The sequence below is a fragment of the Linepithema humile genome, chromosome 8 (genome assembly GCF_040581485.1).
Source record: "Linepithema humile isolate Giens D197 chromosome 8, Lhum_UNIL_v1.0, whole genome shotgun sequence".
NCBI classification, from domain to species: domain Eukaryota; kingdom Metazoa; phylum Arthropoda; class Insecta; order Hymenoptera; family Formicidae; genus Linepithema; species Linepithema humile.
Window position 1 is genome coordinate 1941100 of NC_090135.1, and position 17264 is coordinate 1958363.

At 40.9% G+C, this 17264-nt stretch overlaps 1 protein-coding gene across 1 annotated transcript in view; it reads right to left on the minus strand.

Moving 5' to 3' along the window:
- Positions 1-1856: 1856 nt before the first annotated feature.
- LOC137001587 (uncharacterized) overlaps positions 1857-17264 on the minus strand; it is a 40995-nt gene continuing 25587 nt past the window's right edge. Inside the window, exons 2-6 of the mRNA XM_067360700.1 lie at positions 4304-4555; positions 4070-4192; positions 3551-3658; positions 3319-3370; positions 1857-3248 (exon numbers count right to left, since the gene is read on the minus strand). Coding sequence (XP_067216801.1) covers positions 3137-3248; positions 3319-3370; positions 3551-3658; positions 4070-4192; positions 4304-4388 — 480 coding nt within the window. The 5' untranslated portion in view covers positions 4389-4555 and the 3' untranslated portion in view covers positions 1857-3136. The remainder of the gene's footprint in view (positions 3249-3318; positions 3371-3550; positions 3659-4069; positions 4193-4303; positions 4556-17264) is intronic.

Consider the following 17264-nt stretch of genomic DNA (forward strand, 5'->3'; position numbering starts at 1 on the left):
AGTTTTGTTAACACTTGCTCCATAATCAACCGTTAACAGTTTTAAAAAATTTTTTGTATTTGTTTTTGTGTTATCGTCATGTTCTTTTATGCATTTTGTTATTAAAAGTTCGCCAATATACTTTACGTAAGTATCAAGATTAGATGCAACAGCTGGCTTTTCATAGGTATCCTTTTCTTTGTCATATTGTGCAACAATATTTATCGCATCTAAAAAAGTATCGTAATATTTTGGGTCATAAATAGAAGTCAAAGACGTTACATCATTATTAATATTTCTCATCGCTATCAATAGACGACTTACAAGCCGCAATCGAGCTCGAATCATTTGTAAATGATGCGATGAGTGTCTATATTTTTTGCACTGGGAATTCGCATACAATAACAAAAAACTATCATAACGAATATTGCGCGTTACGTCATCATTTCTCATTACTGGTAAGACTAATCGTCGTACTCTTTCATCAGCTTCTTTGAGACATTTGCCTTCTATTCTTCGACCCATTCGACCCAGTCGATTTAACAATGCGACTTTTTTCTCCTGTCCGACCTGTACATTTTTTGAAATGATGTCTTAATGTCGATTTTAAATAATGACCCTTGCAATTTCCACATGCCAAATAATTTTTCAAAATCTTAGATTAATTTTCTCTTGCTCGTCTACATGGAATAAAACCTTGTCCTTCGTATTGTTTTTCAATATTAAATTTGAAATTTCCTCTTTTTCTTAAAGTATCGATGATCTTTCTTGTTTCGCTACAACTTTTAGGTAAATATTTGAACTTTTGAACGTCAGGTTCCTTAGAATGAACCAATTCGAAATGTCGAGCAATTTTTGCTTGCATTTTGTGACAGAACACACACATATATTTTTTTGTGCCAGCAAATTTTGTAGGTATTACTGTTTGTTCATCTTGCCGAGTTTTAAGAATTTTAAATTTCCATTACAAGATACGCATTACGGAATACAATTCGTGTGATACAATTTTTAGTTACATGATACGCATTAACAAGACGCAATTAATATAAATTATAATCTTTATTGTCCAAATCCGTTCTATGTTCAAATTATGAGAACATACTGTTGTGTAAAAAGCCAGCATTTCCAAAGACATTTTTTTGTATAAAATTCGGAATTGTAGCAGAAAAATAATTCGATGATTAAATTCCTTAATTGAGCGGTGGAAGAGAAGGAGTGAATATGTCACTGACAGTCTGAACAAGAGAGATTCACTCTTATGTGTTGCAAGTTAGAACTCTATGATTAAAAATTGAGTTGGAATTCGTTGCTCATTTTTAATCATAGAGTTCTAACTTGCAACACATAAGAGTGAATCTCTCTTGTTCAGACTGTCAATGACATATTCACTCCTTCTCTTCCACCGCTCAATTAAAGAATTTAATCATCAAATTATTTTTCTGCTACAATTCCAAATTTTATACAAAAAAATGTCTTTGGAAATGCTGGCTTTTTACACAACAGTATGCTCTCATAATTTGAACATAGAACGGATTTGGACAATAAAGATTATAATTTATATTAATTGCGTCTTGTTAATGCGTATCATGTAACTAAAAATTGTACTACACGAATTGTATTCCGTAATGCGTATCGTGTAATGGAAATTTAAAATTCTTAAATTAGTTTTTTATAATATTAAATTAACATCTAATAACACTGATGAAGGCCTGATCCAGGCAGAAACGTTTGTTTTATATACATTTATACTATTGACGTAAATATATGTACCTTGTCCCTACATCGGTTCTTTATTTTATTCTTTGATTAAATAATAAGTCTAAGACTAAAAATAATCATAAAAATTGAAGTAACAACATATAATATGGTTCTATTACCTTGTATTTCAGTATCATTCTCTTGTGCAAAGCACAAGTTTTTTACATTATTTGTTTTAATTTCTTGAAATTTGCAGGAAGTTGAAGGAAGTTGTTTTTCAGCATTATTATTCAATATTGAATTAAAACTTATATCTATAACGTAACAAATAAACATAGAATATAGATTAATTAAATAGCTAATTTATAACTAACAATAAGTAAATAGTAATTAAATAATTTGTAAAAAAGTAAGCTAATACAAAATTCAATAATTTTATTTACAATTTGTACAAAATAAAAATACTACCTGTATTTAATAAATCAGGAAATTCATTAGAATTTATTAAGTTGGAATCAATTATCTCCTTTTCAAGTATATTAGTATCAAGTATTGATGATATACTTAGATCATTAATGATGTCAGTGCTTGTATTTCTTATATCATTTTTAACAAAATCGTTAATGTTAGACATGACATCTGTGTTTGTATATAAAAAGCAATTTTCGTCTGAAACATGAAAAAAGTAATTATAAAGGAAGTTTGTTTTACAATATTAATTGATGTAATTAAATAGAAATTAAAATAAACAATGTGGATTAATATTTTTTACATATTAATAAATCTAAATTTATAGTATAGATTAAAGACCAAGTTAAGCTGATGTAAATTTATAATGAATTTATTTGCGTGATTTATTTTTTTTTAGTTAAAACATAAAGCTTTAGATTAATACTAGTAATATATTAATTCTTATATACAGTGAACCTTTAACATCATCAATGCATGATTGTCCTCGTATAAAGAATGTTGTATTTATCGTGTCAATATTAGTAATTTTACATCTGAAAATAAAAATGTTTAATGTATATTTTCATGCAAAAATATAAAAATTATTATTTCATAAATACTTACTTATTTGTTGCCACTGCAGTTACTGGATCTAATTTTTTTTCTTGATAACTACCTACAATAAATGACATATTTTACTATGTAAATTAAATTATTATTATTATATATTTATGTTTTATAAGACACTAATAAAAAATTACATAAAAGATTAAATCAATAATATAAAACAAAAAATAACATTTTTATTATCATGCAATTAAAAATTTAAAAAATTAAAAAATTACTTCACCTTCATCATTGATTATTTTTGATATTTCAGATAAGGAAATATCTGATACAGTTAAATTTTCAGAAATATTCAGTTCTGTAGAAAGTTTAGACTTCTCTGTTGGAGATGCTGTTGAAAATAGAAAAATGAAAATTATATTTACGAATTAATTCTTATATATTAATTCTTTATATTAATTCTTATATACAGGGAACCTTTAACATCATCAATGCATGAGTGTCCTCGTATAATGAATTTTGTATTTATCGTATCAATATTAGTAATTTTACATCTAAAAATAAAATTGTTTAATGTAAATTTTCATGCAAAAATACAAAAATTATCATTTCATAAATACCCACTTATTTGTTGCCACTGCAGTCACTGGATGTAATTTTTTTTCTTGATAACTACCTGCAATAAATGACATATTTTACCATGTAAATTAAATTATTATTATATATTATGTATTTATGTTTTATAAGACACTAATAAAAAAAGTTACATAAAAGATTAAGTCAATAAAATAAAATAAAAAATAACATTTTTATTATTATGCAATTAAAAATTAAAGAAATAAAAAAATTACTTCACCTTCATCATCGATCATTTTTGATATTTCAGATAAGGAAATATCTGATACAGTTACATTTTCAGAAATATTCAGTTTTGTAGAAACTTTAGACTTCTCTATTGGAAATGCTATTGAAAATAGAAAAATGAAAATTATATTTACGAATTATAGAACTTGAATAAAATTGTAATTTTACTTTTGATATATGATTTTACTTTTCTGATTAATTAGTTTTCTGGTTTCAAATATCATGGAAATAATAAGTATCTTAGAAACTTCTTTCTTCGTCAAAAATATAGCTAAATTTTAAAGTAATTATAAGCCTAATGTATATGTAATAAATAAATAATTAACAATATAACCTTTAAAATTAATTTCTTCCATAGATTTTCTTTTCTTTAAAATATGTAATGTAATATTTTTAGAAATATTTATTTTAGATACTTTTTCTTCTGAAAATTTAGTTGTTTAGTTGTTCATAATCATAAATATAATGTATACATATGTAAATAAATACCATATGGACATAATAATCTTACCTTTAATTTCACACTTTTTCTTAAGTTTGTTTCTTTTCAAAACAGTCTTATCCTTGTGTAATACTGTTTTATTCTCACAAACATCATTCATGCAAATTTTTTGTTTGCCGTTCAAAGATTTAGCTGCGATCACAAAAAATAATTTATTCACATGAACTGTTCTTGTTTGCCTGATATATCTCTTTATATATATATATATTATATTAAAATAAAAAACTTGTCAAAGACACTTACCATTATATGTATTTTTTTGTTGTATTGTTTCAATATTGTTTCCTTTATTATGTACTTTGTAACGCATTAGTACAACTCGTGGCATTATCCCAAGGAACACACTAAAGTCAACAAAAAGTCAAAATGATTTTATTTTGATTTAAAATAGTCACGCGTTTTCTGTGTGACGAAAAATTGATGACAGCGCATGTTACTTAATGACGGAAAGATGACTTGCGTTGGCCCTCCAAATTTATTATGCGTGAAAATTTTCTGGAAATGGTAAAAAGTTTGATGATTTGCAAATATGGATCGTTATATAATTCCAATGCTGTAATATACTATCTTTTACAATTTAATAATCTTTTCAGCATATAATTTTTATATGTATATTAAGTATATTTTATTTTTATATATATATAATAGTTCTGTTTATGGTATGTATTATGTGTCATTAATTTTGTAATGAAACTTTCTCAAACAATATAACTTATTAGAAAAACTCCGTATAAAAAGTACAATGTGTATATGCACTGATAAAGTTATCACATTTGAATTTACCGCGTGTTGATCAAGCGGCGTGGTCATGTGACGGGCGGCGTGGTCGGGCCGCGGACCGGCCGGTCCTTGTGCAGATCATAACCATCATGGTGGAAAGAAACAAGGTGAGTTATTCTCGTGATTGCGCAGTAGTCTAAAGGTAGTGGGGAGCGGACAGCCAATCATAGGGGGCCCATTTCATGAAAATTCAGTATGGCTGATGGCTGATGACATGCTTTATTAACGTATATAAAGTGTATACAGTGTTCCTCTTAAAAAAATATATAGTGTTCGTGCAGAGAGTTTTCTTAAATTTGGAAAAGACCGATGTGACCGTCGTGTAAGTAATAAATAAATATATAATATGAAGATTTGTTTAGAGTTTGGTGTAATATGTAATATTATGTGACTTTATCTTTGTAGACAGTATGCCGACATGTTGCATTAAAAATTGTAATAGTCGCAGTATTTATTTATTTACAATACTGTTTTGATTTTTTAATCAGCTGTGAACGTTTGAATTTTGCGCGCATAAAATGGGTCCCCTGTGATTGGTTGACAAGCAAGTCCCCCAACTCTTTGCCGCCATTATGCGCAATAACTCACCTTGTTTCTTTCCACCATGATAACCATAACGTGCAACAGTCGACTCAACGTGTTCACTCTTGTTTTCAAGGTATTTTTCATTTTTATTCGTGATAGTTTTAGATTATCTATTATGCTAGCGCCAGACTATACGCGTATTCGCGATTCGTGATACATAATTTGTAATAAATACGCAGTTATAGTGAATAGTGTGAAGAAAAAATTCGTTAATTAAATTTACACGCGCATTGACGAATTTTCTTTTCACACTAATGCACTGCGTATTTATCACAAATTACGTATCATGAATCGCCACGAGTCGCGAATTACAATTATATATATTTTGGCGCTAGCATTATGTGGTAGAAGATATATCCCATATAACATCGGACATTCTATGAATATATATTTTTGTTCCATAATATGAAAATAATATCTTGTATGTCAAATGTTTATACATTACATGTACATAATTTGGATGTATATCACAATATATGACATGTATATTTATTAATGTACTTTATATGTATATATAGTACAATGTATGTCAAATGTTCATACATAATATGTATATATATTGCTGTACATTATATATACATACAATATGCTATTGCTAAGTACATACATTGCACATTGCGACGTGAACTAGCCTCGGAATCACGCCAGATCCGAGGGAGCACGCCCAATGGAAATCGGTACTCGAGGCATCGGCAATAACTGCTCGACTCGGTAACTTACGGTATCAGAAACAGATGCTTAATTCGGTAACTCGCGGTACTCCACGCTCGTCGGGAGCAAGGTAACTCGCGAAATCGGCAATGACTGCACGATTCGGTAACTCGCGGTACTCCACACAATTCGGGAGCAAGGTAACTCACGCGATAACGGTAACCGGAAATGGGCGCCAGGTGCGAATAATCGCACCGCGGTATCGGTAACTTTAATAGTTCTCAAAATTTGCTCGGCCGCTCCCCGCTCAGTATGGCAGAGGGGCGCAGTTCTTTTACTTAACGTAGATATCTGGAGTGAGAGGTGAACACAAGGACAACTCAATCATTAATATTTAACAATAATGTATTTCCATGATTCGGTTACAAGGGTAAAGATGCGTAGATCGTTCGGCCTGAGCCGATACGGCGGAAATAGTCTAGTACGGTAGTAAGGTAATTCGCTCAATCAATCGATAACGAGAACCAATTTCGGTAACCATATGAAATCTCGGAAACGCGATCACGATAATTCGCAGCTGATCCGACGATATTTGACAAAACAAATGACTTGTATTACGACCATCCGATACGGTCGGTGAAGGCCAAATAAATATCCTTTGAACGACGGTAGCCTAACGGCCAGAAATGCGATGTCGCGGAACGGCTATTTTCGCGGGTTTTCACGTTTCTCGCCGAGACGCTAACGTGGCGGTAACAGCGGTCTCGCGGAGAACGCTCCCGAGCAAAATCCGTCCGCGGACATCCGCCCACGGTACTTTCGGTATGGTGATAACGCGACAAAAAACGGTAACAAAACGATATCGTAAGGAAGACTGTAGCAATTAATCAGTATCCTACAAAAAGAAACGGTAACGGGAAGACGGTACGGTAACGAAACGAACGGCAAACGAAACGGCAACGAGAAAGAGACTGTCGGCGCTTAACTCACGCAAGACGGAGAGACTTTTACGCGATATCCGGAGCCGGCTGGACACGCGGTAATTGAGCGTCAATACGCGCTCACGGTATCAAAAATCTCGGTTAGTTGTGTGAGAGACACTAAATACAAAAACAGACTCACGCTACCAGCCATAACCGGACGGAACTCTACGGCTACCCGAGAGGCGGCTTACATCGAGTTGACGTCTTCGGCGTCTTCGGCGTCGTGGGGTTGAGTCCTCGTGTTCGTCCTCACGCACTCGCGGCACACCGAACAGTGACTCTTCTCGGCTCTGCCTCTAGGTCCTTCCAGATTCGCGTCGCCTTCCTGCGCATCCTGCCGATTTTCCGAAAAGGGGGGCCCCTGAGAACCGCCCACAGTTCATCCAGGGCGCCCCCTTCCGCTCACTGTGGTTTCCTCAAGTCTTTCGGCTGATAGTGTGTCGGTAAGTCGATGTTCCCGGAAGAGACTGGTTAGGCTGGCCGGGCCATACTCCGGTCCTTCCGGGTGCAGCATCTTCGGGGTCCTCGAAGCCGTCTGCAGCCGGGCGAGGTCCGCTGCTGCGTGTCTTTGTGTTGCTTTTGACTTTGTGGCTGAAACCAAAGCGGAGTTAGATAGGGCTTGGATGGCGGAGGCGACGGAATCGCGGTACCTGACCTTTTTCGTGGGGTCACTAACGCGTGGCCCCTGCGGATGATCCCCCGGTGTCCGGCTTCCCTGGCGATGCTGTCTTCGCCCTGAGGCACAAAACACGCAACGCCGCCCGCACGGGGTCTCGCCTTACAACTCAAAAACGGTATTACGGTACAAAAACAGGAATTACAATACAAACGACGCGCAAAAATGGTGGAGTCTCGCGGGTTGCTCTCTCCACGCGAGGAGCAACACCAGGGCTCCTTGCTCCCTCGGCCGGGCTATCGCCCTTGTGACGGCGCTCGAAAAGCGTCACGTCACAACTCCCCCTTCCCAGAGGAGGACCGCGGGGTTTTCGGTCCCGACGAACGCCGGTGACCGCCCCTCCGGTAGCCTTACCTGTGTGTTCTCACTCCAAAACCGCAAAAACTCGACAGCCTCCCCAGTCGCTTCGTTTTTCCTCCCCCCCTGTCCCTTTCGGATTTCGCGTGCGACCCCCCCGGAAGTCTCTACGAATTTCCCGTCCACGCGAGAGTCACGGGGTGTTTCTCAGTTAACGGGAGATTCACGCCTTACTACCAGGGGAGGGTGAGGAAGTAGACATGAGTCGGTTTGACGGGCTTTATTTGTGCGCTGTCAATGCAGCGACTGGTCGGTAACAACAACGAAGAGAAAAAAAAGTACAATCAACAGAATAAGGGAAAAAAAAACTATAACTATATAAAAAAACTATAACTAAAAAAAACTATAACAAAAAACTATAATTATAAAAAAAAACTATACTAACTTAGCCTATGAGAATACAAAAAAAGAAAAGTGAAGGGAAAAACAACAAGAAAAAACGAAAAAGTAAAAAGGAAAAAGATAAAGAGAAGAGAAAAAAAAGAAAGAAGAAAGAGAGAAAAAAAAAAAAATGTTGGGGTCTGTGTCCCCTGGGTCTTCACTGCGAGGAGGATTCCGACTGGCTTCGCCACGGCCATCCCCCGGAGCTGGTGGAGGTTTGCCGGGTCCTTCGCCCCCGGTCGCCTCGTCGTCTCTGCTCTCGCGGTCCCCGGGGCCCTGTGTAGGGCTCCGTCCGCCGATACGTGGGTCCGCAGCGCGGGCACGTGCGGACGGTCACGTCCCTCTCCCCGCAGCCAAAGCAAAAGCTCTGCATCCGGGGCAGGTCGCACTCCGGGTAGGCGTGCAGCTCGGAGAGACAGTTCCAGCAGCCTCCCGGATGCCGCAGGTTCTCCGCTGGAGGGGCCCCGTACCGCCGGGCTAGGTCCTCCCTCACCGTCTTAGTCGGCGGCGGCGGCGGCAGCCAGTCCTCCTGGACTGGTGCCGGTTGTCGGGCGCCCTCCTGGGCATCCGCTTGGGTGCCGACCTCGCAGGTCGGTCCCCGAGTCGTTTCCACCGCCGCGTCTCTCGTCTCTCGCGCCGGAGTTTGGGCTTCTGCGTCCCGGGTGGTAGGAGGCTCGGCCACTACGGCTCCCTTCTCCGTCCACCGCCAGCGGCGGGCCACCTCCATCGTGTCCCATAAGTCGTCCCAGAAACCGGGCTCGTGGCTGTGTATAAACCGCCATACACGACGGTGGCGGTGCCAGAAGGCGCGCGAGATCCGGCGTAATTCCTCGCCATCCATTACGTTGCGCTGCATCTATTGTTCGGGATCGGGAAGGCAATATGGTTTCAGGTCTTGTACGTGAATTTTTCCCGCGGGAGATCCGTCCAGCTGGACTAGCTCGTACACGACGGGCGAGATCACCCGCGAGATTTTCAAAGGACCCTGGAACTTGTGTGCCAACTTCGCGGCTATATTCTGCGCCGCAGACGATAATACGTGCTGTCGCTTCAGCACCAAATCGCCGACCTCAAAACGTCTATCACGCCTGCGTAAATTATAACGGGAGGACTGCTTTTGAAACGCCTGGTCTAGGTTTTCCACAATCCATTCGCGCAATGACTGTAACTTCGTCATGCGCTTCCCCCGGTGTCCGGCTTCCCTGGCGATTGCACCGGCTCCAACTCCCTTCCTAAATTGAGGAACGCAGGAGATGTCCCTAAGGACGAATGAAACGCGGTGTTGTATGCGAAACGAAATTCGGACAAATGTTCGTCCCACTCGCGGTGGTCCTTCTCTATGAACGAAATGACCATCGTCTTAAGAATGCGGTTTACTCGCTCTACGGGATTAGCCTGAGGATGGTAGGGCGGTACCGTGGTGTGCGTAATATTACGCCCTTCGGCAAACGCCTTCATCGTTTTATTGATAAATTCGGTACCGTTATCCGTCAATAAAAATTTCGAAGCGCCCCACCGAGAGATTACTAAATCTTCGAGGGCCTCTTTAATTTTGATTCCGGTAGCAGATCTGAGTGCCTTGCACTCCATCCATTTTGTGAACAAATCCTGAATAACGAGAATGTACTGAAATCCCGATTTACTACGCGGCAATGGCCCTATAATATCGGCAGCCACGGTTTTCCATGGGCCGTCCGCAATTCGGCGACCCATGAGACCTGCGGGACCCGTTTGTTCGACCTTGGTGCGCTGGCAAATATCACACGTTCGCACGTAATCGGTAACATCCCGAAACAAATTCGGCCAGAAATAAGAAACGGCGATACGCTGATAAGTTTTTTCTACGCCCAGGTGACCTGCCTGCGGCGCGTCGTGCGAGTCTTTTAAGGCTTCTCGGCGCAATTCTTTCGGTAGGACTAATTTCCACCGGTCGAGGTCTTCGACTATCTCGGAAATCACGCGTTTCGGCCTCAAAAAGTACAATTGCCCGTCCACGACCTTCCATTGCGTGTATTTACTCGGACTTGATATCACCTCTTTATATCTTTTGCGGTACCAATCATCCTTTGTATCTATCCCCGGAGCGGTATCGGCAGCGGCAAGCGCGCCAGCGGTATCATTTTCGGTAACCAAATTAACGGTATCGGTAGCGGTATCGGTAACGGTATCTGAATTTTCCACGGTAACCTGAGTTTCGAACATGCGAGAGAGTGCGTCAGGCACATGATGTAAGGCACCTTTCCTGTGAATTACCTCGTAATCGTACTCTAATAATTCGAGAGCCCATCGAGCTAATCTACCTGTTGGATTTTTCAAATTATGCAACCAGCGTAGACTGCTGTGATCGGTAACAACTGTGAATTTATAGCCTTCAAGATATGGTCTGAATTTCTTTATCGCCCAAACGACTGCTAAGCATTCTTGTTCGGTAACTGTGTATCTTGTTTCGGGGCCTGCCAGAGCTCGACTTGCGAAAGCTATTACCCTTTCTTCGCCATCGATATTCTGGGTCAAAACGGCACCTAATCCTACAGAACTAGCGTCAGTCTGCAATACGAAAGGTTCTTCGAAGTCTGGGCACGCAAGTGTTGGTGCGGTAACTAAATGGTCTCGAAGCTGATCGAAGGCGCGGACCTGATCACTCCCCCATTCCCAGCGCTTGCCTTTTTTCAAAAGGCGTGTCAATGGCTCGCTAAGAGTGGCAAATTGTGGAATAAATCGTCGATACCAGGACGACATGCCTAAAAATCGGCGCACTTGCTTGATATTTAGCGGCGCGGGATATTCGAGGATCGGTCGCGTCTTTTCAGGGTCGACCATTAGCCCTTCTTTTTGCACGAGAAATCCCAAATATCGCACCTGAGCACGGCAAAATTCACATTTGTCGGGATTCACGGTAAGACCGGCAGCGGTAATTCTATCCAATACTTTATTCAGCCAGATCATATGTTCCTCAAACGTAGGCGTTACTATCACAATGTCATCGAGATATGCAAACGCAAAAGGTTCCATTTCGGGGCCTATCAACCGATCTAACAACCGTTGAAAGGTTGCGGGAGCCCCCGTTAAACCGTACGGCATCCGCGTAAATTGATAGAGTCCTTTACCCGGAACACTAAACGCGGTAATTTCTCGGCTTTCCTTAGCCAACGGTACCTGAAAATATGCCTGACTCAAATCTATAGTCGAAATGTAACGGGCTGATCGCAATTTGTCCAGAATTCCCGCCATGTTCGGTAACGGATATGCATCTTTCTTCGATAAACTATTCACCTTTCGAAAATCTAAGCAGAATCGGTACTTGCCATTCGGTTTTTTGACCATAACCACCGGATTCGACCATTCGCTAAACGAAGGTTCTATTATCCCAGCGTCTAACATTTTGTCTACTTCCGAACGGATGGCTTCTTGGACCTTAGGCGACACTAAATAACAACGCTGCTTCACGGGCGGATTACTGCCTACATCGATCTTATGTTCTGTGAGGCTTGTAATACCGGGATTCACAGACGGTTCCGGGAGGGTTTTCAAAAAGGTATCTAACGTATGCTCCTGTTTTGACGTTAATTCCGTCAATCCATAATATGAGCCTTCACGAGAAATTCGGTTGGTAGCGAGACGGTAACGAACGGTTGGATTTTGCGCAAAATACCATTCACCTGTTGCGAAATCTAACCCTATACCAAATTTCGTTAAGAAATCCACCCCCAAAATGCAGGGTACTGCCAACGTCGGCAATAATGCAACGGTAACCTCACGACACTGACCTTCTAATACTAACGGTAACTTGATTTCTTCGTGAATGTTTGCGATCTGTCCATTCGCTGTGCGAATTTGTATTCCTCTCCCCTTAGAAGTCACGAGTCCTAACGTACGAATAATTTTTATTCCCTCTCGACCGAGTAAGGTTCGATTGGCTCCGGAGTCCACGAGGGCCGAAAGTGTATAATTGTCGATACGGATCGTAAAATATCGCAGGGGCGGCAATTCGTCTCGCTCGAACGTAACGTATGAATGTATTAGCGTTTCGGTATCTGTCAATCTAGCTCGGGTCTCTCCCTGTGGATCCGGAGTCGTAGGGACCCTACCTACTGGCTCCGGTCCGCGTTTCCCGCACACGTAGGGCAGGTTCTGACGGTAACGTTCGGTTTGCCACACCGGTAACAATACATACGGCGCTGCTCGGTACATTCGCGTGCGCAATGTCCGAGTTTAGTGCAGTTCCAGCATTTAACATTGCTGGCCGCAGCGGTAGCGGAAACGGTAACGTTAGTTGACGAATCGGAAGCGGTATCGGTAGAGGTATCCTTATCGGTATCAGCCTTCGCCTTATTCGCGGTTTTGGCCTTCTTTTTCTTCTCCTTTTTAGTGGAGGCAGCGGTAGCAACGGTAACAGGGTTTTTCGGTTTTCCTTTCGGAGCGCGGTACGCTAAGTCCGGGAAAATAGATTGTTCCGGCGGTAACGGGGGTCGGTAATTTTGTTCCGCGAGGTAGCTTCTTTCTACGCGGCTCGCTAGATATTCCAAGGTGGAAAAATCCCCGAATTCTTGCCGGCGGATCGCGATCTGCAGACGCGGTAACATATTGCGGTGCGCGAAATTAAGCTGTTCCGCTAAGGGCCAGGGGGGCGTCATTCTATTTAATAACGCGCGTAAGCACGTTAGGTAATCGGCAGCTGTCTCGTGCTCCCCCTGGGTACGCCTGAAAATTTCGTCACGCAGCGCGTACTGAAAATCGGGATCCCCGAATCGCGCTCTCCATCCAGCCTCAAAATCATCCCAATTTCGCCAATTTGCGCTCTCTAATCTCACCCAATAAAGCGCCATGTCCGATAAGAACAGCGGTAAACATTTAAATAGATCCGAATCCGATATCGGCACGATCGCACGAGCTTCTTTTATCCTTAGCAGGAATGCTTCCGCGTCGCTACCCCGTTTTCCCGAAAACTGTAGGTTCCACTTACGCATCAAATTATACGCCTCCGCAGTGGACGCGCGTGACGGACGCGGTTCGTATATTTGCGGGGGAACCTCCGGAATTTTCGGGGGACGCGTAGGATAAGCTCCTCCCACCGCGGCATCCTCCTTTTCCCCCCCGAACGTGAAACGGGGGTGTCCCGGGTAAGTGGGGTCTTCCCTTCGGGGGGTGGATTCACCCGACATCGCGCCCTTGTCAAGTGACATCGCGGCGTCCTCAGCCGGGCTAAGTGCCGGAGACGGGGGAGACTTTTCCTGCTGAGCGTTCTCGTACCGCGTAAGTCGCGCTCGTAAAACCGGCAAAATTCCCTGGATACTTAATCCTCTATCCGATAAGTGTTGTCGCGCTTGTTCGATAGTCAGTTCGTAAATCCACTGATGAGGATTACTATCCTTCCTCATGTGGAGAAAGAAAAATTATCCGGTCCTATTCCCTAGACCCACTCGAATATTCGTAAAAAAAAACGCAGTCAAGACGCAAAACAACTTCCAAAAAAAAATTACCAATCTCAGTAAGGAACGGTACTAACGAGAAAGAAAGACGAGAAAGAAAAAAAACGACGCTAAATTGATTCGTACTAACCAAAAGTACTTAGTTACCGAACGAGAATTCGCCACAAAAGAACGCAATACCGGAAAATGCACACGCAAAAACAACAAAAAAAAGAAATCAACGATATATGATAGAAGAAAAGAACGAAAAAGAAAAGAAAGAAAAGAAAGAAAAAATAATTAACGCCACTAACAAGACGAGAGGAAATCGAAGATACGAACGAACACCAAGAATCGAAAGTAAGCTTAATTTATTACTCTCAACTGACTCACGAGATGATAATCGCCGACAAACGAAAAGGGACACGGAAAGAGAAAAGAAATCACGCCGAGAGCCGATTCTCGACGGCGTATTCCAAATCTCCACGAAATTTCAATAAGTCTCTCGAAAGGAAAGAAAAAAAAAATAATGATAACACCGCTACACTTGCAGGGTCTCACCGCAATTAAGCGTCACATACGCCTTCCTTGTTATCCGTACGCGAGAAGACACAAAAGAGAAAAGGACATACAGAGAAAAGGAACGAGAAAAAGAAATGAAAAGGAAATTAATAACGGTAGCTTAATTCAAGATAAAAACAACACACGAAAGTGACCGTATGCTCGAGTAACCGACACGAGAAAAAAAAAAAAATCATAAACACAATTGATACGGTAACGAATAAATACGAAAAACAAACAATTTCAAACGACACGAAAACTGTACGTTTTAACGACTTTGATACGCCAAATCAGCCAAATTCAATGCGAGTCCGTTAAACCCACTATCGAAATTTTCATCATGTGGCTATATCACTATAATAACGGTAACGATATTTTCAATCCGGCCTCAGTCAGGCAATACATTACTTAGAGAAAAAAAAAAAGGTTATTCGGTATGACTCGAGAGAAAGAAAAAAAGAATTTTACAAAGAAACAAAGAAAAGAAAGTTAGCAGGCTAAGATCACTGTCATATAATTTTAAAATCAATATATAACGGAAATGAAACGTTAATTGCCAGCGTTATCGTGAAAAGAAAGAAAAGGAAAAAGACAAAGGAAAGAAAGACGTTTTTAGTTGTCGAATACGGAACGCAATGATCAATCCACGAATATTAACGAAAAAGAAAGAGATAACGAGAACGGGCAAAAAGAAAATAATTAATTTTGAAAAGACAATAATTATGCACTTAAAGAGCGAAACGAAAAGAAAAGGAAAAGAGAAAAAAGAAAGGTAGCAAAAAAAGGTGTGATGTGATCACGCAAAGTTGAATTAAATAATTCCGTAAGTAATAAAAATCAAAAGAATACGTTGAGACGGAAGTTTAAACGCAACGAATCTAAACACGACCTTATACGTTGAAGCCTAAGAGAAAAGAAGTAACAAACAAAATCCGAAAAAAAAAGTAATACATGAGCTATCGACAATAATCAAAAGAAAGCAGCTGAGATCAACGGTATCAAATAATAAACAAGTTGGTCAAGCGGTCATAATAACGATTCTCTTATGCGAACAATATTATGCGAATGATTCGTTATAACGGAAATTTATGAAATTAACGAAAAGATCTTGAAAATCAGGCCTCGCGTATAAGTAATATCGGAAAGATACGATAAACGGCTCTCTACAACACGCTCGAAATCAGTCAGGCGGAAATAATGCTGAACAGGTGGAACTTTAAAGGTCTCCGTTTTTCTATTGACCTACTTAATTTCTGCGAAATCGGTCTAGACGGTATTATATAAGCGAGCGCGTGTATGAGTGTTTACGTCGCGTTCGGCCGCGAGCGAGCGGCGTGTAGAAAAACTCTACAGCTGAGCGGCACGCGCCAACACAGCGAGCGGTATCACACGTATACGCGGCGGCACACAAATTCCAGAGTCCTCTTCTTTTATATAGGACTTAGAATATACTTATTGCAACTTACTTGCATAGGACAGCATATATATATTGTGGACGATACGTACATTTGTCATATACACAGACGAAAGAACATGAAATGTAATCAGTGGATTAGTACCTTGACAAAGACACAGATATAATTAATTGAGTTACGCTCTCTCACTCTCCAGATTTTACTCTCTCCTAATTTCCCGATAATTTTTCACGGCGTGGGCCCCACGTTGGGCGCCAAAATTTGCGACGTGAACTAGCCTCGGAATCACGCCAGATCCGAGGGAGCACGCCCAATGGAAATCGGTACTCGAGGCATCGGCAATAACTGCTCGACTCGGTAACTTACGGTATCAGAAACAGATGCTTAATTCGGTAACTCGCGGTACTCCACGCTCGTCGGGAGCAAGGTAACTCGCGAAATCGGCAATGACTGCACGATTCGGTAACTCGCGGTACTCCACACAATTCGGGAGCAAGGTAACTCACGCGATAACGGTAACCGGAAATGGGCGCCAGGTGCGAATAATCGCACCGCGGTATCGGTAACTTTAATAGTTCTCAAAATTTGCTCGGCCGCTCCCCGCTCAGTATGGCAGAGGGGCGCAGTTCTTTTACTTAACGTAGATATCTGGAGTGAGAGGTGAACACAAGGACAACTCAATCATTAATATTTAACAATAATGTATTTCCATGATTCGGTTACAAGGGTAAAGATGCGTAGATCGTTCGGCCTGAGCCGATACGGCGGAAATAGTCTAGTACGGTAGTAAGGTAATTCGCTCAATCAATCGATAACGAGAACCAATTTCGGTAACCATATGAAATCTCGGAAACGCGATCACGATAATTCGCAGCTGATCCGACGATATTTGACAAAACAAATGACTTGTATTACGACCATCCGATACGGTCGGTGAAGGCCAAATAAATATCCTTTGAACGACGGTAGCCTAACGGCCAGAAATGCGATGTCGCGGAACGGCTATTTTCGCGGGTTTTCACGTTTCTCGCCGAGACGCTAACGTGGCGGTAACAGCGGTCTCGCGGAGAACGCTCCCGAGCAAAATCCGTCCGCGGACATCCGCCCACGGTACTTTCGGTATGGTGATAACGCGACAAAAAACGGTAACAAAACGATATCGTAAGGAAGACTGTAGCAATTAATCAGTATCCTACAAAAAGAAACGGTAACGGGAAGACGGTACGGTAACGAAACGAACGGCAAACGAAACGGCAACGAGAAAGAGACTGTCGGCGCTTAACTCACGCAAGACGGAGAGACTTTTACGCGATATCCGGAGCCGGCTGGACACGCGGTAATTGAGCGTCAATACGCGCTCACGGTATCAAAAATCTCGGTTAGTTGTGTGAGAGACACTAAATACAA